This window comes from Camelus bactrianus, chromosome 14 (genome assembly GCF_048773025.1).
Source record: "Camelus bactrianus isolate YW-2024 breed Bactrian camel chromosome 14, ASM4877302v1, whole genome shotgun sequence".
Classification (NCBI taxonomy): domain Eukaryota; kingdom Metazoa; phylum Chordata; class Mammalia; order Artiodactyla; family Camelidae; genus Camelus; species Camelus bactrianus.
Genome location: NC_133552.1, coordinates 21,155,719 through 21,172,289, shown reverse-complemented (window position 1 = coordinate 21,172,289; position 16,571 = coordinate 21,155,719). Strand labels below are relative to the sequence as shown.

The following is a 16,571-nucleotide window of genomic DNA, read 5'->3' as shown; positions in this document are numbered from 1 at the left end:
AAAAAAAAAAGTCAACTCCTTGGCGTGGCATACAAAGCCTTCAAGATCTGATTCATAACAACTTTGCCAGCTTCTTCTCATCCCAAGTTTCCCTTCACATCCTAGGATCAGGTCAAAATAAAATACACATTGTCACCTGAAAACTCCCACTTTTGGAACTGCAATGTCTTTGTAGAGGCTGCCACAATGGCAACTATAATCCTTCATCCAGGTAATTTACTTACTTGTCTTCCTCAACATTTCCATGCCCCCAGCCTCATCTATTACAAGTGATATAACTTGGCTACTCAGAGTCCTAGGACCCCCAGGAATTATCTGTGAGAGATATTAGAAAATATCGCCTTTTTCCATTAGGGTTTCCAAGCTGGTAGGATGTGGGTCTGGGGAGTCCTGGTAATCATTCTGGCTGACAGATGATAAACTTTGGCCTGATGGATGGTATATTAGAGATTGCTATTTATACCACAACATCCTTCCTCAGCATTCTACAAGAAAGAACCCATTAACTTTAATAAAGACACACATTGACCCAGAATAAAGACTACCTCCCCTAAGCACACAGTCAGGTGTGGCCATACGCAAGATCTGGCCGATGGCATGTGACTGGAAGTGATGTGCACAACTCCCCTTACAGGGGTCATGACCTCCCCTTTCCTTTCCTCCCCTCCTCATGGCTGGAACATGCACAAGAGGGTGAACCAGTACAATACCCTAAGGGTAGCACAACAGGAAAACAGAAAAGCCTGGGTCTCAGGCGACTTCCTAGATCAGGGCCAACACAAGAGACTGGGCTTTTACATGAGAAACTTCTATTTTATTATAACAACTATAGGATCTCTGTATATATAACCACACCTAGATCCTAACTAATGTATAAAGTGTGAGAAAACACTGCCCCTTGGTATCTTCTCTGTACAAAGAAAGCCATAAGGGTATTGAGACTGGATAAGGCTGTGCCTTGAAGTGACAGCTATTGCTGTTTTCTAAATTATGGGATAGTCTGTCCCCCCAAAATATTCCTGATTAAGATATGATGATTCCAAGCAGCTAAAACTGCTTTGGAGGAGAATGTAAAAGATTGATTCTGTGGTAGAGAGATGAGTGCCCACAGCATAAGAAAATATGTCTCATATGCAACAATATCTGTTACCTACACCCTGTGTCTTGGACCATGTTGGGTCCACAGGGTTAAATAAGTGAGGAATAGGAGCTGATGAAACAGATCTGGGTAACAAAATGGCCCAGAATTATGGAGAGGGCACAAAATCTACTGTCTATCTGGTAGTTGAAGACCTGGCAGCATCTGTGAACACTACCTTTTTTTTTGGTTAAAAAAATTGGTTTGTATATATTTAACAATGTCTATGGTCCTAAAAATTACTTTATCAATTAATTCTCTTAGGATTACTAGTTAACCGCATTTGCTTCCTATATTTTTCGGCTTGACCGTGTTTGCTATAAACAATATTCTTTTAAATTAGTTGCAATGGTGAAAAGATATTGAAAATTTTAAGCAGGTAAGGGAGAGATCAGATGAGAGGACAGAGGCAAAGTAAAATAGCTAAGAAGCAAGCAACAGATTTTAGGACTTCAAAGACAAGAAAACTTTCTTTTCAAGTTTAGGGGACTGACGTAGAACTGCAAACTTTTTATATTTCCAATTTATGAACATTAAAACAAATTCAATTAAATAGTTTTAGTTTACAAGTCATTCATCATGTTTTATGTTTTTTGCTCATCTCGGCACAAATGGGTGAAAACGACATCAGGCAAAGTGCTGGTTTCTAGTTTCATGAGCAGAGAGTAGCAAATTTGTTATATTTTTAAATTATATTTTAAATAGATTTCTTATGGGTAGAAGCCCTTTTCCAAGCACCTGTTCATAATGAGATAAAGAACTCTTGCATCTTAGGTATCTAAATAAACAGCTGTGACATCCACAGTTTAAAACACCTGGAATCTATTTTGCTTTAAATCCTAACATATATGCAGCCTTCCTAGACAATAATCATCTCACATATAAGTATAACATTTCCAAGTTTCAAATATACACTAGCTCATTTGACCTATTTCTTTAAATCACTTACATTTACTACTTAGCTGTTCTCACGTTAATCACCATGAGGAAATTTGAACTTTAGCCTAAGTGTCAACTTTGTCTCCATTCTGAGGCACCCATTAACATTCACATCCCTTTCAGATGGTGAATGTGTAGTATTTCTTCAGCTCCATTTTAATAATGTCCCCTCCCCACCTTACAAACATTTGAGCAATACGTCTTGTGCAAAATGCTAATTCCTTTTTGTAGAAGTGTTCTTGGAACTGTCCCAAGTGTTCTCAACCTGGGTGTGGGGATGAACTTCAGAAGTGTCATAACACCTTTGAAATTATGAAAACATAAACACATATATTTTTCTGGGGAATGCATCAAAAGCTTTTTTATCAGATTCTCAATTAAGATCCAGGTTCAAAACAGAAAAAAAAAATCAAAAAAACACTGCTTAACTAAGGGAGATAGAAGGAAATTATAATTTAAATTTGCTAAATGAATCTTACATTTTGTCCTTTTGAAAACACCAATGTCACTTATCATTTGAATTTTTAAAGTATTTGAAATAATTTGGGTTCTCTGGGCTTTTCAGCATGCAGGCAGACAGATCCAAAAAATCAGTAAGATCACTCTAAGTCTTACACAAACAGCAGCCCTGCAAATGACACTCTATTGTGTGTTCGCTAAAACCTGTGCCAACTGTAAAACTGAGACAAAGGTGCTTTCCTGTCAAGAAGGGATTTCAACACTACTAGTTGAGTCACTCACTATGTAAGCAAAGGTTTTATACATTTAGCAGAAACACTAAATTAAGAGGTCAGAAGGCCTGGGGTTCTAGTGCCAGCTTTATTTGTCACTAACCATGTACAAATCACTTATCTACAAAGCTTAAATCTAGTCCTTAATTCACAAATATATCATGAAACCAAAATCCTTTCTAAGAAAACCTCTTTGTAAACCAGTCATTTTACCAATTAGCTTATACCTAACTCAAAGACTGAGAATCACAAATTAGAGAATCTGTCCTTTATCAATCGGTTGCAACATTAATTCTGTGGATAATCAGCATTGTCCTATTTCAACCTTACAAAACAAAAAGCTATCAACAAGAAGTTATTGGTGAAGAAAAGCTGGCCCCAAAATAACACTATTAAGAAATGGTTTTCCATGTTAAGAGCAGTGCTGGTTGACAGCCCTGATGTCAAATGGAATAAACAAAACTAAAGCATGTTTGCTATTTTGAAGGGACACGTGCTGCTAGGCTAAGAATCTTATTTCACTAAATAATGTTAAATCAACGAAAATGGCTGAGATGGGGGAGGGTCTAGCTCAGTGTCCAGAGTGACTGCTTAGCATGCATGAGGTCCTGGGTTCAATCCCCAGCACCTCCATTAGTAAATAAATAAACAAAACCTAATTACCCCCCCAAAAAAAACCCACAAAACAAAACAAAACAAAAAATTTAAAAAAAAAAAAAAGCTGAGAAAACATTATTTACATGTTTGGTTTTCTAAAATCCTTTTCTTTCTTTTTTTTTAATTCAAAATTCTGTTCTCCATCCCAGAACACACTCCTCAGTACTCTGCCAGGGTGAAAGAAATGTTAGCATTTGGTCACTGGAAAATAAACACAGAAGAGGAATTAGCATGTTACTGAACAAAGATTTAAGAAGATAATTCTAAGTGGGTATAGAAAAATTTATAGACCATAAGCATCTGTATATATACACCACTTATCACGTATGTGTGTTATGAGAACCATATGCATTAATAAATCTTCAAAAAGTAAGCACCTATATTTTCTTGTACTTAACAATGGCAAATTTTGTGCAGTTTAGTCTCTATTTCAGGAACTTTCCTTATTATGGTGATATAAAATGAACAAACAAAAAAACCAAAACCTGGAGCATGGTTTACAGAGAATTACAGGTCACAAAAAACCTAATAAAATAACCATGTGTACCATTGCTTAGGGAAATATTTTAGAGGAAACATTATTTTCACTCTTGGCCCCAAATGCCATCATCCACTTATGTTCTTTAACTGTCAACTTTTAATACAAAAATACCTTCAAGCTGATAATCATTTATAGTGACTTACAAAACTGACAGTAAATTTCAACACTACATAAAACAGTTCTATACACAGCTTAAAATTTTAAAGTTCTCCGCTGGCACTTGTTCTTTAGAGTTGGTAGACACCATAACTACTACTGACCTCAATAAAAAACTGTTTTTAGTTTATACGTATTTTCAAAACCAGTATCACCTCACAAAAATCACTTCCTGCTGAAGAATCCTCTAACACAAACACCAAAACTATACTGCCAAAATGTTTCAGGAAAACATATAAACTTTTTAAGACCAGGCAAGACCAATGGATAAAAATTTACATTACCCAATCATATGTCCAGTGAAAAACAGGATTGTTCCTTTGATTCAATGAAGCATGTATCAGGTACAGATGAAAAATATGGCAAGTTACCTACTGTTTTTGGTTTAGAAGGGTATCTAAATAATTGCTGATACTACTAGAATGGATGTTTTTTAGGAGAGAAAAATGGTCGCATTTAGTAAATATACATGCTATATTCCAAAATTAAAAATGAAATTTCTTTTAAAACATTGGAATCTGGACTTTTTTTTTTTACTTTTGGTGAACATTTAAGACCATTCTGCACATTATCAAAATGAAATCACTCTTTAATAACCTTAATATATATGTCCAATTTTTTTTCTTTGCAGAAGAAAGCCAAACCAAATTTTAACAAACTATATTAACAGAATACTAAAAACTGACTTGTTCAAAATTTGGGAAATCTACTACTTTCATTATTCTGAAGAAAAATATAAATCCTCAAAATCCTACAAACAATTTCTAGTCCAATTTTCTATTATAAAAGTCCAAAAGCTAACTTCCTCACAACACTAAATAGAATTAAAAAGTTAACAGAAGTCTAAATTAGACAATCAGAATATGAACAGTGTAACTAATCAAAATAATCCACTGATGCAACAAATATTTGAACAAGGGGAAAAAAAAAACAAGCATTCTGATCAATTATATGGTTCTTTTTTTGCATATTTTAATCTCAACTTTCAGCAAAGTAAATTATTATATAGGTTGATTTCAAGGACTGTTTAAATTTTGTAACATTACATTAGCAATTCAAACATCACCCTTTCTAAACCAAATCTGCGGTCCTAATCACCTTTTCTTTTCAGGAAAAGGAAAAGGATATCTTTTTTTAAGATACATTGAATAGCAGTAGAAACATCTTAGTATTCCAAAATATTTACAAAGAACCCTGCTGATCCTGTGCATTTCGCTGAGGTGCTACCTGCACCCAGACTTCATCATCAGAAAAAGAACTTGAACTTCCTGACTCAGAGTCCAACTCACTGAATCCATCTAAGTCCCATTCAGTACTAGACTCACTCCGTGCATCATCTTCCTCAGTGATGAAACTCTGACCAGGTTCAAGGCAGGAAGGATAAACACGAGCACAGAGGCAAATAAAGCCAGAGTCAAACTGCAAAAGTCCTAACATGGTACCTATATTAATCCACTGGTCTTCTCTAGTATCATATTCATACACAGTCACCCGGTTTTTTTTCCATTGTGGGGTAGTAGAAGTGATGAGGAGCAACTTCTGGCCATGATTGACAATCTGGTAGTTGTGGGTCTCAGAGTCCAGGGGAATATTACTAATCCGCCTCCACTCGCCCCTGGCTGGGTTATAGACCTTCATGACTGGGATGTCACAGATGCAATAGATCTCATCATTGAAGACACAGGCTTCCTGAAAGTCACTGCGTTTAAGAGAAGCACAATTCAGCCACATATTATGGCTAGGATCATAGCAGAGCATGCGCTTACTGTTCACAGCATAAAGATAGTTCTGAACCACTATTAGTTCAAAGGAATAGAAAGAATGGGGGACAGGTGCCACCAGAGCCCACTGGTTCCTCTGAACACTGTAGCATTCAACTTCCTTTAACTTAACTCCAGTAATAGGGTCTCGCCCACCCAAAATGTAAATGTAGCCATTGAGGTACGCCACATCCATGCCCTCACGGCAGAGCAAGCGATCCGCAAGCTGCTGCCAGCTGTTCTGGGCTGGCTTATACACCCAGAGGTCTTTCCTGGGCTGGGCGGCTAGATAGATGTCATGCTCTGGAGAGACACAGACAGCTGAGGAGGTGATAGTCTTAGTGTGAGCCAAGCTGGTCAAAGGTGATGGCATTGTGTAAATGTCCCCTGAGTACGGGTCATAGCATAAAAAGGGATCTCTGGGATGTCCAAAGAAGATCACCATCTCCTTGGCACACATACCCAGCCTCTGGGGTGGATTTTCTGCTATGGACACAACAGAGCTGCCGCTGCTGCTTTCGGGCTTTGGCACCAGAGACTTGTACAACATGTCACCATATCGCAGCTGCAGGGCCCCTTCAATAAGGTCCAGACAGTACTTCTTCACAAGGGGCTTGGTTAACAGCCCTTCCAGGTAATCCTGATCCTCATCAGTGAAGTGTGTCCAGCGGACACACTTGAAGACTTCTGCGGCACTGGGACCCCGCTCCTTGGGAGCCGCCTCCAACCACTGCACCGCCACGTGACACACTGTCCGCTCACTCTCGATGTCTAGACTATCCAGGCGCAGGACAGCCAGCAGCTGGGCCAAGGTTAGATCTGCCAGAGACTCCTCCCTAATCGAACCCATCCGGCTGAGCTGCTTGAAGTTGTGGGCTATGAAGGACTGGGCCTGCGATCGCAGCTTGTGATGGTCGAAGGCGTCGGCGAATTTGAGGATGGCCGTGCAGTTAGCCAGGTCGAGGCGGCGGGCTAGGAAGGAGGCACAGGCTTCCCGCACATACTCCAGCTGCAGCATGTCGGAGGCCGCGTAAAGGCGTTGCACGTTGGCCTCACTTAGAGACACGCGACCCGTGTAGCAGTAATCGACCAACACCTCAAAGGATTCGGCATCCACGTCGTGCATGGTCACGTTCGTCTGCTGACTCTCGTACATGCCGCCGGTGAACATGCTCTTGAAGTAGGGACACGCGGCAGCCAGCACGTTACGGTTGCAGGAAAAAAGGCGGCCCGTGCCAGGCCCGCTGCCAGGCGTGACCACCTCGATGGTCACATCGCAGAGCAGCCGCGCGTCGTAGAAGGACTTGAGCTGTGCCAGCAGGGCTGCAGAATGAGCCGTGTCCTTCAGCTCCTCCGGGCCGGTGAAAAAAGCTGAAACCGAGGGCTTGGAAATCCTCTTGGGCCGCCTCCCCCCGCGGGGACTGGCGAGGCGGCGAGAGCGCGGGGCTTCCTCCCGGGACTGCATGATGGAGATGGCGGCGGGGAGCTGAAGGCGAGAACGGGTGCAGGGACCGGGCTCTGGCGCCTCCTCACCCTCTTCTCGCTGACGCTAAGACCGCGGTGTCTCCGGAGAGACTGCACGCGGGCCGCGCTTACTTAACTCGGCCTTACGCCGCGGTGCCGCCTCCCTTTATCGCGTAGACAGAGCCTGACTCACCCTTTTCCGTTCCGCGCCCTTTCTCCGCCTCAGCTCGCCCTCACAGGACCTACTGGCTGGAACCGAGAGATCCGCCACCGCCGCGCTGGCAATGCCAGTAGGCGTCCAAGAGGACTACCGCTCCCAGGGTGCCTTTCGCACCTCGAGGCATGCCGGAGCGCTCCAGACTCTGCGGCATAGGCTGCGGCACCCAAGCCGCTTTGCATGCTGGGAGTAGTAGTTTGAGTAATATCGCGAGGTTTCTGGGGGTGGACTGCTTTGGCTAACAGAATTAGAAAGCGTTTATTCTCGATTTGATGCTTTAGTGCTTCGGGTTTGAAGTCCAGAGTAGAAGCCCCGTTTTAGTATTCATTAATTGTGTAACTTCTCTCTGAGAACTGTTCCTACTTTGTAAAGTGGGGATAAGAGTATTTCATAGGATTGTGTGAGGATAGAATGAGATAAATTGCATAGAACGTAGGACGCTTCAATAAATATTTGTTAGTTGGAACAATATTTAAGGGCTTACACCGTGCCTAAAATATAGATTGAATTATTGCCGACTTTTCTTTTTATAATTTATGAAAAATGAGGCACCCCCTTATTTGAAACCAGAAACAGTTTCTGCAAGGAAAACTTTAGTGTTTAATGTTGCTTCTTTTGAAAGGTTCTGAAGGGTATTACACTATTTTCAATACTAAACGATGTATAGGGTGTCTTACACAAAGGTGAGGTCCTACACAACATTTGTGGATGAACTTAAATATGCAAATCAGGCATATTAATAGACAGGTTGGATCTCATCAAACCAATACTTCGTCTCCTGAGGAACAAAGATTATTTTCATTACCTCTTAATATGAGTGTTACTCATACTGCTCCTTTCACTAGCTTCCCACAAATCAGTTGAAGATTCTGAAATTGTCTTTATTAAGGAGTTTTAGGGAGAGTTTTAAATTAAAATATTTAAACAAACATGCCTTGTATTGTACAAAAAGCACAAGATCCTCAAAGCTTGGTATTCATGCATACCCTAACATGCCTTGAAATAACACAGTGTAGTCTATGCTTTACAAAATGTTTTACATATGTACCGATCGACGTTGTTAGTTAAATAGTCAAAATCAAGTGCTTAGAGATTTTTATTTAAGTTAGAGAACTTTTATTTAAAAACCAGAGTGCTCCGGCTGCTAGTTTGTCATATGTTACCATAACCTAATGAAAGAAATCTTTAGTATTAACATAAGTAGATGGATAACACATAGCAGGAGAATAACTCTCAAATAGTTTTTCTCTCTTTTCCTATTAGCTGAAGAGGGTCTAGTGGAAATACTCCAGGATAGAGACATTAAACTAAGTGGGGCTCAGAGCTCCAATATCTCTTCTGTACCTTTGTTAGATATCCTTCAGATATACCAGAGAGAACTGTCATTAGTTAACACTGATTTCTTTCTTACCTGCACTAAACACCAGCTAGGGAAAAAGCAATTAAAAATATTTTATGTTGATGAAGTATACATAATATGTTACCATTTTAAGATTTTTTAAATTGTTCATTGCTTTGGCGTTAAGTATATTCACATTGTTTTGCCACCATCACTACCACCTATTCTCCAGAGCTCTTTTCATCCTGCAAAACTGAATCTTTGTACCCACTCATAATAACTCTCCTTCCCTCTCCCCCAAATCTCTGCTAACCACCATCCGACTTTGTGTCTCTTTGAATTTGACTACTCTAGGCACTTCGTAGAAGTTCAGTGATTAATTTTTATCTTCCTTACATCTGCCCATACTTTGTTATTTGGTTTAGATTACCTTTCACAGAATTCAAAATATTTAGTAGATACTGTGCTCTACGGCTTGGAGCAGTGCTGTCATAGAACTTTATGTAATGTTGCAAATCTATTTTTGTCTGTGCTGGCTGATCCAGTAGCCAGAAATCACCTGTAGTTCTTGAGTACTTGAAGTGCGGCTAGTGCCACCGAAGAACTGAATTTTAAATTTTAGAAACACAGCATTGTTATCCATGCACTTCAGTAGAGAAAGGAAAGTCTTCTCAACAAATGGTGTTCAAACAACATGAAAAAAGATTAACCTTGACCCCTACCTTACACCATAAATGAAAATTAAATCAAAATGGATCTTAATATTAAACCAAAAACTTAAGTAGAAAAGGGAAAACTATAGAGCTTCTAAAAGAAAACATAGAAGACTATCTCTGTGACTTTGAGATAGGCAAAGATTTCTTAGGGCACAAAAAACAGTAATCATCTTAAAAAAAATTGATAAAATGAACTTCAACAAGATCACAAGGTTTTGCCTATCGAAAGCAATGAAAACAAGATAAAAAGGCAAGCCATAGGTTGGGAAAAAATATTCGTCATACATATACCCAACAGCTAATGAATATATGAAAAGCTGCTTAATGCCATTCATCATCAAATGAATGCAAATTAGAGCCATAGTGGGAAGACACTGCACACCTGAGACAGGAGGGAAGGGGGCAGGCCACAACCATTAAAAGAATGACACAGCCATTAATACCAAGATGGTGGAAGACTGAACTGCCGGTAGACCTTGAGCTTCATTATACCCTCACTAAAATCCAATACGATGCTAAATGGTACTCTTACAGGTGCCAGGACTATTTAAGGCTGACCATAAATGGTCAAAAGGTTGGTGATGGCTGAATTCCCAGGAATCCCACCCATGTCCCCAAAGTAGTTGGAATAATCCTCCCACTTGTTAACATACAAAGTTACAGAGCCCATAAAAACTAACAACATCGTGACTCGTGCTGTGCTCCCTTCTGAATGAGATGGACTGCAGTCTGTCTATGGAGAGTTTATCTACTTTTACTTTAAACTGAGCACCTAAACCCCACACTTTGTGGCCTTTCTCTTGCCTTCTGAAACAGCCTGCACTCTATGGAGTATGTATCTCTCTGAATAAATCTACCTTTACTCAACTGTGGCTTGCTCTTGCACTCTTTCCTGCACAAAGTGAAGGACCCACACTTGGGGTGGGGCACATCCCAGAGATTTGACTGAGATCTGAGACACAGCCATCCTCTCGCTCTACATTTTTCCTGTGTCACACCCACTGGAATTACTAATGTTAAAAAGATCAACAATACTAAATGTTGGTGATGATAGGGAGCCACTGGAACCCTCATATATTAATAACACGAATATAAACTGGTATACTTACTTTAAAAAACTGGTAGTTTCTTTTAATGTTAAATGCCCGATAATTTCATTCCCAGGCATTTGCCCAAGGGAAATTAAAACATGTCTAGAAAAAGACTTGCACAAGAATGTTCATAGTAGCTTTATCCATGTATTCATACAGTATACTACTACTCAGAAATAAAAAAGAAACAACCTTTGATATATGCAGTAATGTAAATGAGTATCAAAAATGTTAATACAGGGGTAAGTAATAGCTCAGTGGTAGAGAACAGGCTTAGTATGCATAAGATCCTGGGTACAATCTCCAGTACCTCCATGAAAAAAAAATTGAACAAAAGAAGCCAGATATACAGGAGTACATACTGTTATGACCATTTATATAAAGTTCCAGGACAGTGAAAATAAGCTAGGGTGAATAAAAATCATAATAGAGGCCACCACTGTTGGTGGGAGAGCAGTGGCAGGTTGCTAGATTGACTGGAAAGGAACACGAGGAAGCTTTCAGGGGTGATGGAAACATTCTCTTCTTGGTTGGGCTGGTAGTTACACTGGTGTATGCAACTGTCAAACTCAATTGACTGTCTCAAGATCTGTGCATTTAATTTACTGTAAATTATAATCCTCTTTGGAGGATCCACTTCAGAATCGCTAGCAGTAAATAAAGTTGCAGAATTCCTTGCCAGGAAATCATGAAGATAGTTCAGTCATAAAATAAGAAAGTTCGCGTCTAACGGTGCATAGACCACGTGGTGCCAGTTCTCCGTAGATGTGATGTTGCTGTAAACACCTGAGAGAAGGGTGCCTCACGGCAATCTTTGAGGACTTCAGCAAACTGGATCTTTCAAATGTGTAGAGTCCCTAAGTACCCAATGTTACGTTCCAATATTCTTTCACTCCTGACCCAACTTCTTTAACAGCTTACACATTATTCATGTTTCCTCAAGATCCCTTGGAATTTGCATAGTCCTCTACAGGACTTAGCAGGAAGATAGAAGAGCTGTTTTTGCCTGATAATTAAGTCTCAGTCATCAAGCCAGGGTGTTAGTTCTTCAGGAATCTAACTTCAACTCCATTTGTGAACTTTTCCAGTAGCGGGATCTTTTCTTCGGAGGAGGCTGAAGCATATCAGTGGTATTGCCACCATTTCCATTTCTGGGTGACTCTGAACATTTTTCTCTTGCAGGTAAGACATCTTCTGAGTCTGTGAACTCTTCACTTTTCTTTTTCTATATCCAAAATGACTCTCACTGCCTTTACTCATTAGCGCCACTATATTTTTTTAATGGGTCCTTTCTTTTCTTTTCTTTTTAATGGAGGCACCGGGGATTGAACCCAGGACCTACACTCTACCATTAAGCTATTTCTCTCCCCTCAGTGGCTCCACTCTTGCTCAGTTGGGGCGGGCCTAGTGAGCTGTCCCAGGCATGACTTCTATCCCATATTACTTATTGTCAGCTAACTTGTTTCAAAACTGTTACATACATAAAATTCTTTTTTAAATTATTATTGAAAAACTTTGTATTGAAGTATGGCATAGAAACAGAAAAGGGAACAAATCAAAATTATAAATGCACTGAACCATCATTAGCACATTAGCAGCATCTCAGAAACCTCAGCCCCAAACACAAGGTCTTCCTAATCACTACTGCCCCCAACAACATGAAAGTCATATGCTTTTAAAAATAATTTATTTTAATTTTTAGTAGACTGTAGTAGTTTAGTGATCCGTCCCTTGACTCAATTAAAAATATCCCTATGATTTATTCTTTTTAAATTAATTTTTTTTAATGGAGATACTGGAGATTGAACCCAGGACCTCATGCATGCTAGGCATATGTTCTGCTGAGCTATATGCACACCCACCCCAGCTTTATTTTTTAAAGCTTTTTATTTTTTGATATCCTATTTTGGGGAGGGGGGAAGTAATTAGGTTTATTAATTTTTTTTTTTTAAGTGGAGATACTGGGGATTGAACCCAGGACCTTGTGCATGCTAAGCATGCCCTCTACCACTGAGCTATATCCTCCCTTCCTTATTCCTTGATATTCTAAAGGTGTTATGCATATAAGGCAATAAACTTTGGCTCTCTGGATTTTTTACAAGAACCTTAATTTATCTTTGGTGTAGTATGCACACTCCTAACACTTTTCTATTAACAGTTAAAGATGTCAAGTTTATCTTTGTAATTGGGGAGACTAATAGGTCTATCTGAATAAAGCAAGATCATGAGTTGAACTGAATCTCACTGTATGAAAATAAAGTATATAACAACTGAAAGTACTTGTTGATTAAATAACAGACGACCTAGAACCCTGCTACTCCAAGTGGTGTTTGTGGGCCAGCAGCATCCATCATCACCTGGAAGCTTGTTGGAAATACAGAATCACAGGCCCCAGACCTACTGAATCAGAATCTGCATGATGGCAAGTTTGCCAAGTGATTTGTATAAATACAGAGATTTGAGAAAAACATCAAGTTAGACTGTATTTACTTTGCCTTGTTTCACACAATATTTTAATATTTACATTTCCTTGGATGAACGTTTCTGTTACATAAAATGCCTGAAAACAAAAATCAGTTTCTGTGTTTCTAACTTGTACCCTGAAACCCCCTATTCAACATTATTTCAAATTAAATCACATCCTCCAGGGACATCACTTTTCTGGGGGGTGGGGAGAGTAGGGGGAAATGCCTACCCCTAGGGAAATAATGATATTGATTCAAATAGGATTAAATTCTCTCTCATCTCAGAGAAAGTGAGAGGAAAGACAAAGGGAAGCTTTCTTTAAAGAATGCCAGCTAATAAATTTGGAAAGAATGTAAGAATGAGGACATCACCGTTTTGTAACTCCAAATGTTAATAGCTGTTTCAGGCAAAGCAAGATCATTCATTGATGTTAAGTCAATGAGATGAAAGGTCATCGGGTGTAACAAATTACCCCCAAAATTAGCAGCTGAAACCAAGAACCCTTAATTTATTCAGTTTCTGAAGGTCAGGTCCTGGAACTAGGGGTGCGTCCAACTAAAGGGCTCTCCTGAAATCACAGTTAAGACTGTCCAGTCATTTCAGGACAGGTCTAGGGCTAAATGGTCTGCTTCTAAGCTCATTCATGGTCTAGCTGGAAGGCTGCTCAGGGCTGTTGGACAAAGGGACTCAGTTTTTCCAATTAATACAGCCACTCCATAGGGTTGCTCACAGTATCATCTTGCTGCCACCAACACGAGTGACCCAAGAGAGAGGCAGAGACAGAAAAACGGAGACAGAGCTAGAAGCAAGTTTTTTTCACAACCTAATATCAGAAGTGACAATCCCACCACTTCTGCTGTATTCTATTTGTTGGAAAAGATTCAATAAATCTGGTCTATGTTCAAGGGGAGGAGATTACACAAGTGCATGAATGCCAGGAACAGGGATCACCCTGGGGTCATTTCAGAAGCTGCCTTGCACGATGAGAAATCCCACGCTTATATGAAGCCAAAGTATTACCCCACAGACTAAACACTATTAAGAATATGTACCATTACAATGAAGAGATTTGACAGTTTCCAAACTTAGCATCATTAAAGTGGAACTTCCTGACATGATAAAATGTCACATCATCTATGAAGTAGTCTTGCCAAATGTGTTTAATCTGAACTGAATCTTTAGACATAATTTTACTTTATAGTACACTGAGGGGGACAGATGAAAGTTACCAACAGAATGAGGAAGCAGCCAGAAACATTTAGAACGTAGGCTATTCTATAAAACAGCCTCGCAGGACTCTTAAAAAGGTCAGTGTCAGGAGGGAGGGTATAGCTCAGTGGTAAAGTGCATGCCCAGCACGCATGAGGTCCTGGGTTCCATTCCCAGTACCTCCATTAAATAAATAAATAAATAAATAATCCTAATTACCTCTCCCCATTAAAAAAAAAAAAAATTAAAAAAAAAAAGATCAATGTCATGTGGAAAGAAGGTTGGGGGTTAATCCAAAAACCAAAGAGATACCACCAAATGCAATGTGTGAATCTTGGTTGGATCCTGGATTGGACAAAACAAACAAAAACAGCTAAAAAAAAAAAAAGACATTTTGGGGATAACTGAAGAAATTTTAATATGTAATAGCTATTAGATCATATTATACAATTATTAAATTATTATTAAACTAGATGTGATAATGGAGTTATAATTTTGTAGAATGTCTTCATTCTTAGCATGTGATGAAATATTTAGGAGAGTTATGAGATCTGCCACCAACTTTTAAATAGTCCAGCAATCACTGTGTGTGTGTGTGTCTGTGCATATAAGAAGAAAACCAAATGTGGCAAAATGTTAACAATAGCTGAATCTAGAGTATATAGTGTTCACTGAACTGTTTCCTAAATATTATTTAAAAAAACTTTTCTGTGTGCTTGAAAAATTTCAAAATGCAAATTGGGGAAAAACTTTCTCTCTCATCTTTACCTCCAAATGACTCGATTGGTCTTAAAACTATTTTAGCTAGTCTCCACTGGTATATAGTTCCTCTAATAACCACTCTCTTTTTTACTCAAGAAACTTCCTGAGAACAATTACTAAGCACAACATGCCACTTTGAATTAGAGTTGTTGACTTTCATTTTGGCTCCCCCTCAGCTGGGAGCTCTGTAAGGTAAGGACTAGGTTTTATATATCACTGCACAAAAGCAACCACATGAATTCCTCATATTATACCACATCTATTGATGCTTATTAAGTCAAAGAACAGTATGAAATAGAAACCAAGCAGAGTCTACTTTAAATATTGACTTGAGAGCAGAATTCATTCAGCTCTCAAAGAACTCTACAATCTGCATCCTAGAGATGCTCATGGTTATTGACTCACATTTTCCACAACTTTTATTTATCTTTTTATTTAAAAGTAGCAGCTTTAGTCCTAACTTTAACATGATTAACAGTACTTTGTCTTTAAATAGGAGTTTACAAAGAAGTTTATACATCTATACCACTAAATTTTACCATAGGGAAAGCCCTGAAGTAGAAGATGAAAAATGTGGGTAATTTATAGATGGTTAAAAAAGGCATATGAAGAGAACAAGTGACCTGTCCTAAATCACATAATCAATTCTCAATACTTTCTCTTTTCAATGATGCATATTTCACTTCGACTTGAAGAGTTAAATTGTACTTTACCAGAAACCTAAAATAAAAGGTCAAGAAATGTGACTTGATTCATTAAAAAATATATTTGTGAGTACCGTGTATTTTTAGCTGCACTTTATGAACTTCCATAAGGATTTCCACGCCTCTGTCTGCTTCTTGACATAGGTCCATTTTATTTATATAATAAATAACAAATCAGGATTTATTTTGCTGACTTAAGGTTTTCATCCAAAAATACAGTAACGGCTTCTTCATCCGCTGATTGAAGCAGTCTCTGTATTAGCTGATCCAGGCACTTCTCCCCACATAAAAATTCCTGGTAAAAGAGAGAGTTACTAGGAAAACCTGGTTACCAGAAATACAGGAGAAACACAACAAAGAAGTAAGCGTATATTTATTTTGTTTCTTTAAAGTCATTATTTAATAGCGACAAAGGATTACGAATCTACAATATAATGAACACAATTGCTAGTTTGCGAGGATCCCTGCTTAATATTGGCTTTTCTACGTAAAAAGTGAATCCAAAAGAGTAAATGGAATGATATTCTTTCTTAAATTGTTTAAATTAGCATTTTGTTTAAAAATCAATCTTCTGGGATTTGGATCTTTCTTACAGCTCTCCAGACAACAAAACAGAGATCTGAATCAACTTTTGAAATTGATATCCACCTCTCTCTCTTTAAAATTCCTTTGCTAGACTTT

At 38.8% G+C, this 16,571-nt stretch overlaps 2 protein-coding genes and 1 pseudogene across 4 annotated transcripts in view; all 3 read right to left on the bottom strand.

Annotated features, from left to right (window-relative positions):
• Positions 1-2,882: 2,882 nt before the first annotated feature.
• KBTBD7 (kelch repeat and BTB domain containing 7) lies at positions 2,883-7,710 on the bottom strand. Its single transcript, XM_010973287.3, has one exon. It carries the CDS (start codon positions 7,385-7,387, stop codon positions 5,345-5,347), a length of 2,043 nt encoding a protein of 680 aa, XP_010971589.1. The 5' UTR covers positions 7,388-7,710; the 3' UTR covers positions 2,883-5,344.
• A 776-nt stretch (positions 7,711-8,486) lies between these two features.
• On the bottom strand, positions 8,487-13,670 carry LOC123613762 (mortality factor 4-like protein 1; annotated as a pseudogene).
• Positions 13,671-15,933: 2,263 nt separating this feature from the next.
• The window catches only part of MTRF1 (mitochondrial translation release factor 1), a 28,767-nt gene continuing 28,129 nt past the window's right edge, over positions 15,934-16,571 (bottom strand). For all 3 annotated transcript variants that reach the window (XM_045508906.2, XM_010973284.3, XM_010973286.3), the window contains one exon: positions 15,934-16,185. In XM_045508906.2, coding sequence (XP_045364862.1) covers positions 16,072-16,185 — 114 coding nt within the window. In that variant the 3' untranslated portion in view covers positions 15,934-16,071. The remainder of the gene's footprint in view (positions 16,186-16,571) is intronic.